General features: G+C 45.3%; 1 protein-coding gene across 4 annotated transcripts in view; it reads left to right on the forward strand.

Moving 5' to 3' along the window:
* Arid1a (AT-rich interaction domain 1A) overlaps positions 1–14842 on the forward strand; it is a 100268-nt gene extending 85426 nt beyond the window's left edge. For 2 of the 4 annotated variants that reach the window (XM_023702970.1, XM_023702971.1), the window contains exons 12-20: positions 2760–2967; positions 4057–4189; positions 4369–4544; positions 4910–5063; positions 5151–5294; positions 5378–5498; positions 6315–7200; positions 7666–7796; positions 11783–14842. In XM_023702970.1, coding sequence (XP_023558738.1) covers positions 2760–2967; positions 4057–4189; positions 4369–4544; positions 4910–5063; positions 5151–5294; positions 5378–5498; positions 6315–7200; positions 7666–7796; positions 11783–13510 — 3681 coding nt within the window. In that variant the 3' untranslated portion in view covers positions 13511–14842. The remainder of the gene's footprint in view (positions 1–2759; positions 2968–4056; positions 4190–4368; positions 4545–4909; positions 5064–5150; positions 5295–5377; positions 5499–6314; positions 7201–7665; positions 7797–11782) is intronic. The other 2 variants (XM_023702972.1, XM_023702973.1) reach the window with 1 other exon arrangement.
* Positions 14843–16286: the final 1444 nt, after the last annotated feature.

Genomic DNA, 16286 nt, shown 5'->3' on the forward strand with positions numbered 1-16286 from the left:
TTGACCTTAATTTAGAAAATTTAGTGAAGGGATTTCAGGAGTTGCTTAATAGTAGTTTTTAGCCAAGTATACTCCTGTAATCCTAGCACTTGGGTGGCTGAGGCAGGAGGATTGCTCTGAATTCAAGGCCAGCCTTCAACTACATAATGAGATCCTATCTCTGAAAAAAGAAAAAAAACGTCTCTGAAGAAAAGCAGAAATAGGAAATAGAAATTACATGTCTAGTTACTCTGAGAGGGAGACTTAATTGAATGGATCGATCCTTACTGAAAAACCTTAAACTAGATGCTACCCAGAGTCCTGTCCCTTCTCTGATGCCTTACAGTTTTGTTGTAAACCCAGTTTAGGAAGGAAACAAGTGAGACCATGTCGCCAGGCACAGAGCACATTGCCTTGTACACTTTGCTTGTGGTGTGTGCCAAAGTCTCTAGTCCAGAACCTGCTCTTAGATTGGAATTTGTGGCCAGTCTCTGAGGGAGGTGTGGCTGGGAAAGACTTACTCCAAACCTTCTAAATCAGAAGAGGAAAACAGCTGTCACCAGCAGAAAAGAAAGTGATTGGAATGAGGCCAACAACAGTCAGTTATGAATTCCTTCTCCCTTTGGGCCTTATCCCCTCCCCCACAAAGGAAAAGAAAAACAAAACAGGACACGTGCACACTGTCACATAACTGGCGTGGGAAGCAAAGCCACAGAAGGCTTCTGAGGTGACGCTGGGTATATTTTATGCTTTTTTTCTTTTACTGACTTCACGCAGTCCGGTCTGTCCTAGTGAAAGAGGGCATTGGTGGGGCCAGGGAGATGGCTCAGTGGAATAAGTGCTTGCCTGGCAAGTGCCAGGGCCTGAGTTCAATCCCTCGTTCTGGGGGAAAAAAAGAGGGAGAAAGCATTGGCTTGCCTCTAATTGGTGGGCCTTTGGATTCACTGAACCTAAAATGAAGTAGAGAGAATCCCCAAGCCTGGGCCTGAATTCCAGTTTTCAAAAGGATGGAAACCTTTTAGATGCTGTGATATAATTAAATTCTAAAGAAGAATTCAAAGGAAAGTGTGCTATTATGTGAGGATTCTGGGAAGGCAAAAGATGAGTCTTGAGCTTTTCTAAAGCAGCAGTAGAATCTACATGGAGCAGTTGGGCCAGATAGCATGGAGATCATAGAGAATCTAGAATGTCATCCACCAAGGCCATTTACAACTTTAAGGCAACTCAACTGTTCCTCCTCACTCTTACAGAAAGTATGCTTGGTTACCTCTGTTCTAACTAGGTAGCCCCTGTGTATGCTTCCATAATCTCTTTTCTCTGATATCGCAGGTACCAGACCAAAAGACATCACAATCTACTGAACTTCCCTGTGGCCTGGGTCTGGAATGCCAGTATTCCCAATCCATGGGAGACGGACTTACTATGTGATAAATGAATAATACATGAAGAAGACCTATGAGGCTAGTGCAGAAAGACTTAATTGTAGGGAGCTTTGGGGGAATATTCTTGGCCACTGCCCTAAAGCTGAAGAAAGGGGCCAGAACTGTAGCCTGGCTGTTAGGAAGGTACAAAAGTCCTGAGGTGCTGAACATTAGAAAATCAAGATAGTAGTGAGGGGGAAAAGGCTTATAATTATGTATCCCTGTGATGTAAAGGATCTGGAGCATAAGATAACTAAATTTATAGAGGAGTAACCCTTCCCTATGGAGGAGGAAAAAAAAAAAAACATGTAGAAACACTCTAGTATGACAGAACATCACTATTTTATAAATTGTGGGTTTGGAGGGGTTTGTTTCTTTGTTTTTTTGAGAGACAGTCTCACTATGTAGCCTAGGCTGGCCTTAAGCTCAGGGCAGTCCTCCTGCTTCATCCTCTCAAATGCTGGCATTAGAGTTGTGCACTAACCATAATTCCCCCCCACCCCCCGGAACCGGGGATTGAACTCAGGCCCTTGTGCTTGCCAGGAAAGCGCTTATTCCACTGAGCCATCTCCCCGGCCCCCATAAAATGTTTTTATTGTGCGCTGAAAAAGGGATTTGGGCTAGATGTTGTTGTACTACACCCCACAATCTGAGTACTTGAAGGACTGAGGCAGGACAATTGCCAGAAGTTCAAGGCCTACTTGAGCTATGTAGTGACTTCAAGGCCAGACTCAACTACACAGTGAGGATCTGTGTCCAAAAATAAATGAATAAAATAGGATTTGGGGTAGAGCATGATGGCACCCACGTAATCCTCGTTGCTTGGGTGGTTGAGCTAGGATTGCAAGTATGAGCCCAGTCTGAGGAACTTAGCAACTTTAGATTTCAGAGACCCTGTCTCAAAGGGTTCAGGGTGAATTCCTAGTATCATGGAAAAAAAGAAAAGATTGGGAAAGGAGACTATAGCTCAGTTGTAAAACACTTGTCTAACATACCTGAGGCCCAGCACATAAAACAGATTTTAAAAGTAGGATTTGGATCTAAAGGTGATTTGTACACCATTTCAGCAGTACACTTGCTTAAAGCAAAGACTGGCTCTGATTTCTGTTATAGTAATGATGTGAAGTTGGTGTTTTGAGTAATCATTATCTGGTACTTGCAGTAGTACATGCTGTAAAGCCAGCTATACATTTAACATTTCTTGGGGACTATCCACTAAGCTGTAAGATTTAACTTTTTTAGTTACCTAAGAACTGATTCCACAAAATTGAGTACCTTGTAGCATTATCTGAAGGTTTGGGACTTTAGGCAGAAAGACCAAGTAGAAGATGTCCTTCAACTCTTCTGATTGTTGTATAGGTCAACAAGAACAAAAAATGGCGGGAACTTGCAACCAACCTCAATGTGGGCACATCAAGTAGTGCTGCCAGTTCCTTGAAAAAGCAGTATATCCAGTGTCTCTATGCCTTTGAGTGCAAGATTGAACGAGGAGAAGACCCTCCTCCAGACATCTTTGCAGCTGCTGATTCCAAGAAGTCTCAGCCCAAGATCCAGCCTCCATCTCCTGGTAAGGATGGGGGAGGAGCCCCACAAAGTATAGGGGCCTGTTGCTCTTGACTCTTCATTCAGAGATGTGTGCTCTGTCTACCCTGCTCTACCACAGTGCTTAACAAGTTGGCAAACTACAGATCAGGCAGTGGCAACTCCCTTAGGAGATACTCTGTACCAGCTCTTTAAGTTTTAATTTCTTTGTATATCTGGCATGTTGCCAGTTATTTGTAAACTAGTGAGTAGGAGGAACACCAGAGTAGAAAACTGACAAATAGCAGTGAATCAAGGCCACCTGGGAGCTTTGACCCACTGATGTCAGTGCCTTAGAATGCAGCTCAGACAAGAGCCCTGAATTCCCCAAGGAACTGAGGGTAATAAATGGAAAGGAGGGGCTGGGTGGGGATATGAATGGAACTTTCTGATGGGAGTGCCTCTGCCCACCTCCTTTCTCGGTGGAGGCCCTGGGCAAGCATGGGAGAAGACCAGGGGACTGAAGGTGGGTGTAAACATATGTGCCCTGGTATTGACCTCTGAGGGTATAATGAGTGCCTGAGGTGATGACTCATCAGCTGGGGAGGCCTCGGCAGCGGGATATCTGCTGCTGGGAATGATGGCTAATGGAAACATTAATTACTATTAAATCAGTATCCATTGGTTTAGTGGGGAACATTTGAACCTGAGGATGACATTATATAGGGTATATGAGAACAGAAGTATCTAAGATGCTGAAGTGTACCTCAGGTTTGGAGCAAGATGAGCCCTTTCCACACCATATATTGGGGGCACTGTCTGAGAGTATACGTGTCAGTATTATAGTGTTTAATAGATCCTTTGGAGCTGGTAAAGATAGGTTACCAGGGAAGCTGGAAGTAGCTCAAGAAATTACCAGGATGGTGGCACTATGAGTGCATCACTTTAAATGTTAACAAAAGCAAGAGTGACGAAACCTATTCCCCTCTTTATGACCTGGCCTTGCAGATGACCTGGTATAAAAAGAGTTAGCAGGTTACTAAGATCACTTACAAAGAGATCCTAAGACGTTTGTGTGTTTCTATAAGAGCCATTTTCTTTAAGCATGCTGCTCAGTTTTCTTCTCTGTTCACAGCGGGATCAGGGTCTATGCAGGGGCCCCAGACTCCTCAGTCAACCAGTAGTTCCATGGCAGAAGGAGGAGACCTGAAGCCACCAACTCCAGCATCCACACCACACAGCCAGATTCCCCCCTTGCCAGGCATGAGGTAAGGCTAGGCAAAGGGACAGGAGGTTTGGGAGACCTTGGAGACAAGTGCGTGGCAACTTCCATTCAGCCCAAGGGTGATGACAGCTTCTGCCTATCCATCCAGTCTCCTGTGGATCTTGGCCTTTTAGCAGAGGAATTACTCTGTTTGGAGTTTAATTGCTTTTCCTTACTCTGGAGCAGGAGCAATTCAGTTGGGATCCAGGATACCTTTCCTGATGGAAGTGACCCCACATTCCAAAAGCGGAATTCCATGACTCCAAATCCTGGGTACCAACCCAGTATGAATACCTCTGACATGATGGGGCGCATGTCCTATGAGCCAAATAAGGATCCTTATGGCAGCATGAGGAAAGGTGACCAGTTTCTATTAACCTTATGCTCATGAAGATAGGGCCAGAGAAATGGGAGGAGCTTGGAGGCTATCTTCAGTGGTTGAGAGTTCTTGTCAAGCTGTCCTGTCTAGATGTAACCACCCTCTTCATCCCTACTCCTTTTCTTTTCTTTTTTCTTTTTCTTATCTCCTGCCCTTACCTTGTCACCCTTTAACAAGTCAACACCTTTTGTTGGTTGGAGCCTTGTAGATCTGTTTTAAACCTATCAGGAAAATACTGAGATATACCCAAGATCTAAAGTGAGCCAGGGCCTTTGGAGTAGGAAAGGTATAGATGCTGAGCCTACTGACCTGTCAGTATGCTCACTGCCTCCTCTTTGTACCCAGCTCCAGGGAGTGATCCCTTCATGTCCTCAGGGCAGGGCCCCAATGGCAGCGGCATGGGCGACCCCTATAGTCGTGCTGCTGGCCCTGGGCTTGGAAATGTGGCTATGGGACCACGACAGCACTATCCCTATGGAGGTCCTTATGACAGAGTCAGGTAAGCATGTGTTCTTCTCTGCTCTGCTCTAACCCTTGGCACCCTGTAGCTATAGAGGACTCAGTTTACTTCCCTAAATCTGTTTAGGACGGAACCTGGAATAGGACCTGAGGGAAACATGAGCACTGGGGCCCCCCAGCCAAATCTCATGCCTTCCACCCCAGACTCGGGGATGTATTCTCCTAGTCGCTACCCTCCGCAGCAGCAGCAGCAGCAGCAGCAGCAGCAAAGGTGAGTAAACCCTGGTCCTAATGTCACAGTGGCTCAGGCTTTGCCATTCCCCACCTTCATCCTCTGTTTCTCCTCCTATGTAGACATGATTCCTATGGCAATCAGTTCTCCACCCAAGGCACCCCTTCTGGCAATCCCTTCCCTAGCCAGCAGACCACAATGTATCAGCAGCAGCAGCAGCAGCAGCAACAACAACAACAACAGGTAAGGAGGGTGTCTGGGAATAAATTGACCCACAGGACCCCTGTGAAAAGCTGTGAATGACCTAATCTAGTCTGTGGAAGTCTTAAGAATGTCATGTTAGAAACTGTTCTTTTCTGACTTGGCTAAACAGTTTTTCCTGAAGAATTCAAGCTGTCATGTTGAGGTGTAATCATATCATTAATTTCATTTCTGGAGTGCAGGCAAGTCTCTCTAGTTCTCTGAAAGGGATAGAAACAGACCTTATTGTAATTTTTTTGTTTTCGCTTTTTCTTTGATTTTTTCTTTCTTTTTCCTTAGAGACAGGGTCTTAATATGTAGTTCAGGCTAGTCTAGAACTCATCATATAGCCACGTAGCCCAAGGTGGCCTTGAATTTACAATGATCCTCCTGCCTCAGCCTTCTGATACATTTTTCTACTTGGAAGCAGGGAGGAGGACAAAGGTAGGCATGATGGTCCACATCTTTAATTCCAGCACTTGGAAACTGAGGCACAAGGATCACAAGTTGAAGCCAGCCTAGACAACTTAGCAAGACCCTGTCTACAAAATAATAAAGAACTGGGACTGTACCTCAGTTCAGAGGCCATGGATTTAATCCCAAGTACCATGGATGGGAGTGGGTAGTAGAGAACAATAGCTGCTCTCTGAAACAACCTCCAAAGATAATTTTGGAAGCGTGACTTATTTTCTTGGCATTTGTGTCCTCTCTTGCAGAGGGACAGAAGTACAAACAAGTATCTGTTACCATCTTGGTATTTGTGGTCCTGTGTTGTTTCTGAGTGTATTTATCTCATTTCTCCTCTCATCTCTATTTTAGAATTATAAGCGGCCAATGGATGGCACATATGGCCCTCCTGCCAAGCGGCACGAAGGGGAGATGTACAGCGTGCCATACAGCACTGGCCAGGGACAGCCTCAGCAGCAGCTACCCCCAGCCCAGTCTCAGTCTGCCAGCCAACAACAAGCTACCCAACCTTCCCCTCAGCAAGATGTGTACAACCAATATGGCAGTGCCTACCCTGCTTCTGCCACTGCTGCCACTGAGCGTCGACCAGCAGGAGGTCCCCAGAACCAATTTCCATTCCAGTTTGGCCGAGACCGTGTCTCTGCACCACCTGGCTCCAATGCCCAGCAGAACATGCCGCCACAGATGATGGGCCCCATACAGGCTTCAGCTGAGGTTGCTCAGCAAGGCACCATGTGGCAGGGGCGTAATGACATGACCTATAATTACGCCAATAGGCAGAGCACAGGCTCTGCCCCACAGGGTCCTGCATATCATGGTGTGAATCGAACAGATGAAATGCTGCACACAGATCAGAGGGCCAACCATGAAGGCCCATGGCCTTCTCATGGCACACGCCAGCCTCCATATGGTCCCTCTGCCCCTGTGCCCCCCATGACAAGGCCCCCTCCATCTAACTACCAACCCCCACCAAGCATGCAGAATCACATTCCTCAGGTATCCAGCCCCGCTCCCCTGCCCCGGCCGATGGAGAATCGCACCTCTCCTAGCAAGTCTCCATTCCTCCACTCTGGGATGAAAATGCAGAAAGCAGGTCCACCAGTACCTGCCTCACACATAGCACCTACCCCTGTGCAGCCTCCCATGATTCGGCGGGATATCACCTTCCCACCTGGCTCTGTTGAAGCAACTCAGCCTGTATTGAAGCAGAGGAGACGGCTCACAATGAAAGACATTGGTAAGGAGACTTGCTTGATTGGGTTTCCTAATCTATCCTTTTTTTCACCTTATACCTTGCTCCCTCCCTCCTAATAATCTGAAAGAGGTTAAATCTAGTCCAGCATTGTCTAAAATAGCTGATGAATTTTGAGGAAAGAAGAAATAAACTGATCACAGATTTTCCTTTAAGACACTGCCACTGGGCTGGGGAGATGGCTCAGTGGAATAAGCACTTCCTTGGCAAGCGCAAGGGCCTGAGTTCAATTCCCAGTTCTGCCAAAAAAAAAAGACACTGCCTTGCAGTGGTGCCCAAGACAGCTTAGAAGCCATGAGGGGTAAGTATGTGTTATATCCCAGATAGGAATTGTGCCTTCTGCTTTCAAACTTGTATTATCTTCAAAGTGGCCTTACTGCTGGGGAGGCCTGGGTGTGCCTCCAGTCACCCTGGACTTGGTGGATGGACAAACATGGAGGTTTATTTCAGGAACTCCGGAGGCATGGCGGGTAATGATGTCCCTCAAGTCTGGGCTCCTGGCAGAAAGCACGTGGGCATTAGACACCATTAACATCCTGCTGTATGATGATAACAGCATCATGACCTTCAATCTCAGTCAGGTAAGTACAGGTTCCTGGGAAAGATTGGGAGGATCTGGGATTATCTTTACATAGACAGTGCTAAGTAACACAGAAAATAAAGCCATCCTCAGGTCCAGCTAGATGGCTCAGCGGACTAAAATGCCTGCTTAGGCAGAGCACAGAGGCCAGAGTTTGATGCCAGCCGTGCCCCCAGGGTACGCTGAGACAGCAATTGAGACTAGAATGTGGTGACACGCACCTGCAATCCCAGCGCTTAAGAGGCTGAAAACAGGAGAATCACTGTGAGTCCTGTCTATGTAATGAGACCCTGTAGACCCTGCACCAAATACAAAAAAAAAAAGGTCATCCTCAAGCAACATAGTCTTTTCTTTCTTAGGTATGTTCCATGCCAGTATTTCCCTCTTTCGCCACTGGGCATGGACCCAGGATATTGAGAGTAGTAATAACTTATGTAAGTTTTCATGTTGGTACCTTAGTACAGAATCACCCTTAAAGAGAATTTTAGCCAGGTGTGGTGGCACACACCTGTAATCTCAGCACCCAGAAGGCTGAGGTGGGAGGATTGTTGTAAGTTTGAGACTAACCTGGGCTACAAAGTGAGCTCAGAGCCAACCTGAGCTGCATAGTGAGATGCTGTCTCAAAAAGACCCCACCCATCCCCCCAAAAATAGAAAATTTAGGAGAAATTTTTTTGATATTGGTAAGAAATACAGCCAAGTGCAGGGGCACACACCTATAATCCTAACTATAATACTTGGGATCCAGGAGCATAAGGATCACAAGTTCAAATCCTGAAACTAAGGGCCGGCCTGATAGCTCAGCGAACTAAAGTGCCTGCTTAGGCAGAGCTCTGGGGTTTGATCCCCAGGGGGCCTTGCCGGCCCAGCCCCCAGCACACGCTGAAACAGGCGATTGAGACTGCATGGTGGCGCATGCCTGTAATCCCAGCTCTTGGGAGACTGAAAAAAAGAATCACTATGAGTCTGATCTACATAGTAAGACCCTGTAGACCCTGTCCTAAATACAGAGAAAAAAGAACCCTGGAACTAGGCTGCTAAATGACAGGCTGACCTCCAACTCAACATTTTCTTGCCTCTGGCTCCCAAATAATTAGGATTACAGGCAATTTAGTGAGACTGTGTCTCAAAAAAAATAAGGTGTGGTGGTTTCTACTTGTAATCCCAGCATTTGAGAGGCTAAGGCAAGAGGATCTTGAGTTGGAGGCCATCTTGTCATATGTAGGGAGTGGGTGGTAGTGGGGGATGGATTAGGGATAGAGACATGTTTTAGTGGCAGAGCACTTGCTTAGGAAGCAGGAAGCCTTGGTTCAATCCCCACTACCAAAAATGAAGTAAGTAGTACAGTTCTGTTATTCGTCAGAACACTCTTATTTTTTAAGACTACCAAGAACCTGTGATCTTTCAGCAACTTTTTTCCTCTTTTTTACTACTTCTAATTTGAGTGGTACTTTGTCTATTCCAGTTTGAGTATAGAGTGGATGGGAGCTTTGGTTTGCCTTTTTTATTGTTTTCCTATAAACCAGATTCTTTTTTTTTAAATTTATTTGTGTGTGTGTCTGTGTGTCTGTGTGTCTGTGTGTGTGTGGCCAGCTCAGCCCCCCAGGGGGCGGGGCTGGCTGGCATATGGTGCTGGGGGATTGAACTGCAGTCCCTGTGCTTTGCTAAACTTGTTCTAAGTAGGTGCTTTAGACCACTGAGCCATCTCACCAGCCCCCAATAAACCAGATCCTTCAGCCCTGCCCTCCACAGGATGTGTACCTTGAGTTTTCCCAGTAGCTAGGAAGAATGTGTGCTCCACTGTCCTACTTTGTTTTGATCATCCTTTGGACCGAACAGGACCACAACACTGCAATTGTAGCCATTTAGAGATGAATAAATATACTCAGAGTTTTGTTCCTGCCCAATTTCACACAGCTGATAGTACTCTTTTTCTAGTTCTAAAACTTGATTATTTACCGTGCATAGTATTGCCTCAACCAGACATGGTGATGCACACCTATAATCCCATCCCTGGGGGCTTGAGAGAGGAGGAGTGCTATGAGTTGGAGACCAGCCTGGGGCACAGGGCCACCCAAACTGCATAGTGAGATCCTGTCTCAAAAAAAAAAAATTGCTGGGGCTGGTGAGATGGCTCAGTGGTCTAAAGCACCTACTTAGAACAAGCTTAGCAAAAAAGCACAGGGATTGCGGTTCAATCCCCCAGCACCACATGCCAGCCAGCCCCGCCCCCTGGTGGGCTGAGCTGGCCACACACACACACATAAATAAAATTAAAAAAAAAAAATTTCTGTGCATCTGATATGTTTTATTCAGATCTCAAAATAGTCCTGTTGGGCTGGGGAGATGGCTCAGTGGTCTAGAGCACCTACTTAGAACAAGCTTAGCAAAGCACAAGGGACCGCGGTTCAATCCCCCAGCCCCCTGGTGGGCTGAGCTGGCCCCCCCACACACAAATAAAATAAAATAAATCAAAATAGTCCTGTTAAATTATTGACTACCTGTCAGATTGTCAGATTTATGCTATTTGTTAAGGGAATCTACTGAGTCCTTATGTGGTCCCTGTCAGTCAAATAATGTACAGATTCATCCAGACAAAATAAAATATGATTTTACAACTGTGAAAAAAAAATAAAAATAAAAATACAAACACCAATTCTCATCATAAAAAAAAAAAATAGTCCTGTTAAAGTTAGCAGATTTTTATCATTTCATACAGCGTTATTCTTTAAAAAGCCAGAATTCAAGCCTAGATCTTTCAGAGTCTATTACAGTGGTACCTCCATTCACAAACTTTTTTTTTTTTTTTTTTTTTTTTTTCCCCCAGAACTGGGGATTGAACTCAGGTCCTTCTGCTTGCCAGGCAAGCACTTATTCTACTGAGCTGTCTCCCTGGCCCCACAACTCAGTTCTTTTGATGATTCTGGTCAGAAACATGAGATGGTTGAGAACCAAATCAGATTCATAATTTTAGCAGTGAGGAGATTAAGACAGGCGGATCATTGTGAGTTGGAGGCTAACCTCAGCTACATAATGAGGTTCAAAATGAGCCAGAACTACATAGTAAGCTACAATAGCCTAAATTTGTAGTAAACGACAAATTCAGTGGTTATGTTCAATGTTTATGAGGAAATTTGATGGTTCTCATCCAGTTTAGTTTGTGACCAGAATCAGAATTAAGTTTGTAAACTGAGGGCCAGGGAGATGGCTCAGTAGAATAAGCGCTTGCCTGGCAAACGGAAGGGCCTGAGTTCAATCCCCACTTCCACAAAAAAATATATATATAGATATATATATAGCTTACACAAGAACCAAGCTGTGCTGGGTCTTCTTATCTTTTTGTTTGGATCATTATTTAGAGAGCCAAAGCTTTGTCCCACTCATGCTGAAAGATTCATGAAGATCCAACCTCCTGGAATGTTGGGGAGCTTGGAAAAGACAGCAGATGAAAATCTACCCACACTCCCTTCCCTTCCCTTTGCTCATGTTGGAAGGGGACATGCCACCAGGCTTGGACTTGGGCTTCACTTAGTAATGGGATATAGAGTGCCCTAGCAGTATAGTGGCAGCAGGTAAGAAACTGGCCTGGTGAAGAAAAGCAGAGATCGGTTTAGAAAGAGAAGGTTGAGAGGTGGGTGGCATTTGTGGGTAAGATATTAAGCTCCCATTTCCTGCTAAAGCCAGGCTTATTGGGTGGTGGCTCAGGCAGAGGGGAGAACTTTGCATAAGCATAGGAGAGATGAAAATAAGCAGTTTGCTCTGCAGAAGCTTTGGAAAATGAGTGGCTGCCTCTACCAAGTTGATACTGAGTGTCTGACTAGAAGAAAAGGGAAAATTGGATAGACATGGGTAGTTCAGTCACAGCTGCTGTCTAGCCTTCACAAAGCCCTACATTTGGAGATGGATAGAACTTGGGGGATCATCTCAAATCAAAGATTCTCTTCTTTGCAACTTTTCTCCCTTAATTTACTTTGTTTTTTCTTTCAGCTCCCAGGGTTGCTAGAGCTCCTTGTAGAATACTTCCGACGATGCCTGATTGAGATCTTTGGCATTTTAAAGGAATATGAGGTGGGTGACCCAGGACAGAGAACACTTCTGGACCCTGGGAGATTCAGCAAGGTGTCTAGTCCAACCCCAACAGAGGGTGAGGAAGAAGAACTTCTAAATCCTAAACTAAAAGCGGAAGAAGAGGAAGAAATAGTTGAAAATGATGAGGAGATGGCCTTTTTGGGTAAGGACAAACCAGCATCAGAGAGTAGCGAGGAGAAGCTAATCAGTAAGTTTGACAAGCTTCCAGTAAAGATTGTACAGAAGAATGATCCATTTGTGGTGGACTGTTCAGATAAGCTTGGGCGTGTACAGGAGTTTGATAGTGGCCTGCTACACTGGCGGATTGGTGGGGGGGACACCACTGAGCATATCCAGACCCATTTTGAAAGCAAGACAGAGCTGCTGCCTTCCCGGTCTCATGTTCCCTGCTCAACAGCCCCCCGGAAACACATCGTAACAGTAGAGGGAACAACAGGGACAACAGAGCAGGAGGGCCCTCCACCTGATGGCCTTGCAGAAAAACGGATCACAGCCACTATGGATGACATGTTATCTACTAGATCTAGCACATTGACGGAGGAGGGAGCTAAGAGTGCAGACGCCACTAAGGAAAGCAGCAAGTTTCCATTTGGCATTAGCCCAGCACAGAGCCACCGGAACATCAAGATCCTAGAGGATGAACCCCACAGTAAGGATGAGACCCCATTGTGTACCCTTCTGGACTGGCAGGATTCACTTGCCAAGCGCTGCATCTGTGTCTCCAATACCATCCGAAGCCTGTCATTTGTGCCAGGCAACGACTTTGAGATGTCTAAACACCCAGGGCTGCTGCTCATCCTGGGCAAGCTGATCTTGCTGCACCACAAGCATCCAGAACGGAAGCAGGCCCCACTAACTTATGAGAAGGAGGAGGAACAGGACCAAGGGGTGAGCTGTAACAAAGTGGAATGGTGGTGGGACTGCTTGGAGATGCTCCGGGAAAACACCTTGGTCACACTAGCCAACATCTCAGGGCAGTTGGACCTCTCCCCATACCCTGAGAGCATTTGCCTACCTGTTCTGGATGGACTCCTACACTGGGCAGTTTGCCCTTCAGCTGAAGCCCAGGACCCTTTCTCCACCCTGGGCCCCAATGCCGTCCTCTCCCCTCAGAGACTGGTCTTGGAAACCCTCAGCAAACTCAGTATCCAGGACAACAATGTGGACCTGATCCTAGCCACACCCCCCTTCAGCCGCCTGGAGAAGTTGTATAGCACCATGGTGCGCTTCCTCAGTGATCGAAAGAACCCAGTATGTCGGGAGATGGCAGTGGTACTGCTAGCCAACCTGGCACAGGGGGACAGCCTGGCAGCCCGTGCCATTGCAGTGCAGAAGGGCAGCATTGGCAACCTCCTGGGCTTCCTCGAGGACAGCCTTGCTGCCACACAGTTCCAACAGAGTCAGGCTAGCCTCCTCCACATGCAGAACCCACCCTTTGAGCCAACTAGTGTGGACATGATGCGGCGGGCTGCCCGTGCACTGCTTGCCCTGGCCAAGGTGGACGAGAACCACTCAGAGTTCACTCTGTACGAGTCACGGCTGTTGGACATCTCGGTGTCACCGTTGATGAACTCACTGGTTTCACAAGTCATTTGTGATGTACTGTTTTTAATTGGCCAGTCATGACAGCCGTGGGATATCTCCCCCCTGTGTGTGTGTGTGTGTGTGGAGAACTTAGAAACTGACTGTTGCCCTTTATTTATGCAAAACCACCTCAGAATCCAGTTTACCCTGTGCTGTCCAGCTTCTCCCTAGGGGAAAAATGTCTCTCCTGTTTCTCTTTCCTCCTCCTCCCCCACCTCACCTTTCTGTTCCTGTCCTCACCTTATTTCCCTCAGGACCCCACTCTATTTGAAAAGACAAAGCTCTGCCTAAATAGAAGACTTTTTTTATTTTAACCAAAGTTACTGTTGTTTACAGTGAGTTTGGGGAAAAAATAAAAATAAAAATGGCTTTCCTGATCCTTGCATCAGTGGGATGCCACATTTCATAACTGTTTTTAATGGTTAAAAAAAGGAAAAAATACAAAAAAAAAAAAAAAAAACCTGAAGGACAAAAAGGTAACTGCTGAACTGTGTGTGGTTTATCGTTGTACATTCACAATCTTGCAGTAGCCAAGAAGTTCGCAGTTGTGAGCAGACCCTGTTCACTGGAGAGGCCTGTGCAGTAGAGTGTAGACCCTTTCATGTACTGTACTGTACACCTGATACTGTAAACATACTGTAATAATAATGTCTCACCTGGAAACGAGAGAAGACGCTGGGTCAGCAGCAAGCTGTAGTTTTTAAAATGTTTTTAGTTAAACGTTGAGGAGAAAAAAAAAAAGGCTTTTCCCCCAAAGTATCATGTGTGAACCTACAACACCCTGACCTCTTTCTCTCCTCCTTGATTGTATGAATAACCCTGAGATCACCTCTTAGAACTGGTTTTAACCTTTAGCTGCAGCGGCTGCGCTGCCACGTGTGTATATATATGACGTTGTACATTGCACATACCCTTGGATCCCCACAGTTTGGTCCCCCTCCCAGCTACCCCTTTATAGTATGACGAGTTAACAAGTTGGTGACCTGCACAAAGCGAGACACAGCTATTTAATCTCTTGCCAGACATCGCTCCTCTTGGTGTGATGCTGTACAGGTCTCTGTAAAAAGTCCTTGCTGTCTCAGCAGCCAATCAACTTATAGTTTATTTTTTTTCTGGGTTTTTGTTTTGTTTTATTTTCTTTCTAATCGAGGTGTGAAAAAGTTCTAGGTTCAGTTGAAGTTCCTGATGAAGAAACACAATTAAAATTTTTTCAGTGATAAAATCTGCATATTTGTATTTCAACAATGTAGCTAAAACTTGATGTAAATTCCTCCTTTTTTTTTCCTTTTTTGGCTTAATGAATATCATTTATTCAGTATGAAATCTTTATACTATATGTTCCACGTGTTAAGAATAAATGTACATTAAATCTTGGTAAGACTTGTGAGATTTTTATTGTTTTCATACTACTACATGAAATTGACCATTTATGTGGGGAGTGGGAACTACTTGTCCTTTTCTCTCAAACAGCCCTTATGGTGTATTCTCCATAAGTAGTGACATCCTGGACCCTGCCATGTCTTTTCCATATTCCACTCTTTTTTTTTTTTTCCTTTGGCAGAACCAGGGATTGAACTCAGGCCTTTGTGTTTGCCAGGGAAGTGCTTATTCCACTGAGCCATCTCACCCGCCCTCCATATTCCACTTAAACTTCTAGCATAAGTCCAAGTTTAAGAAAACTGATGAGGCAGGAGGCTGCAAGTTCAGGGTAAGTGTGGGCAACATAGTGAGATCCTGCCTCAAAAAATTAAGAAAGGGCTGAAGGTGTAAGTCAGTATGAAGGCCATGGGTTTCATCCTCAGTACTGGGGGAAAAAAAAAATTTTTTTTTTTGAGATGATTAAGTCTACAAGAGGACCTGAGTTCAATCCCCAGTTCTGCAAAAAAAAAAAAAAAAGTCTACAGAGGAAATTCCAGGCATGAGGACTATGATTCTCTTTGAAATACAGTGGATTTAACCAATGAATTGTTGGTAGTCTAGGAAGGAAAAAAATGGAAATGGATGGCCAAAGAGAGCATCTCTATTAGCTTTCTGTTACTTTTGTTTTCCTGTTTGTGTCTGAGAAGTGTCTAGTTCAGTTATGCCTTGAACTCTTTAAATTTTCCAGGCTGAATCAAATTTGATAATCCTCTGCCTCAGCCGCCCAACTCGCTGGAATGGTTTTGGATTGCAGGCATGTACCCCCAACCATCCCCAACTTTGTTCAGAAATTTCTAACACTAAGACAAATTTTACCTGAAGGCAGACTCCAACTTAATCACTTCTATCTTGTCTATTTCTCTGACTCCAGACTAGAGTCTGCCTTGATAACTGTGCTATAAAGGCTATAATGTCCCTTGTCCTCCCAATGTTTTTCAGTAAATGGTTAGTTGGACCTCTGTTACTGTAAAAAAATTTCAATGTATTTAGTACAGGATCTACAAGGTCTCACTACACAGATCAGGCTCATAGTGATCCTCCTGTTGTCAGCCTCCCAAGTGCTGGGATTACAGGAGAAAAAAAATAATCCTTGATACCTTTGATTTCCACATCCAGTCTTAGCCTTCAGAAAATGATCTTCAGCTAAGCATAGTGGCTCATGCATGCCTGTGCTCCCAGCACTTGGGAGTCTGAGGCAGGAGGATCCCCATATTTTCAAAGCCAACCTAAACCGCATAGTAAGATCCTGACTCAAAAAATCCTTAATTCAGGCCAGGGATACAGTTTAGTGATACAGCTTAGCTATATAAGCACCTGCCTGGCAAGCACAAGGTCCTGAGTTTGATCCTTGGTAGCAACTCAGTCAAGGCGCTATTATAATTCAAGGCACTGTCATATC

This window comes from Octodon degus, unplaced genomic scaffold (genome assembly GCF_000260255.1).
Source record: "Octodon degus isolate 3935 unplaced genomic scaffold, OctDeg1.0 scaffold00163, whole genome shotgun sequence".
In the NCBI taxonomy this organism is placed as follows: Eukaryota; Metazoa; Chordata; class Mammalia; order Rodentia; family Octodontidae; genus Octodon; species Octodon degus.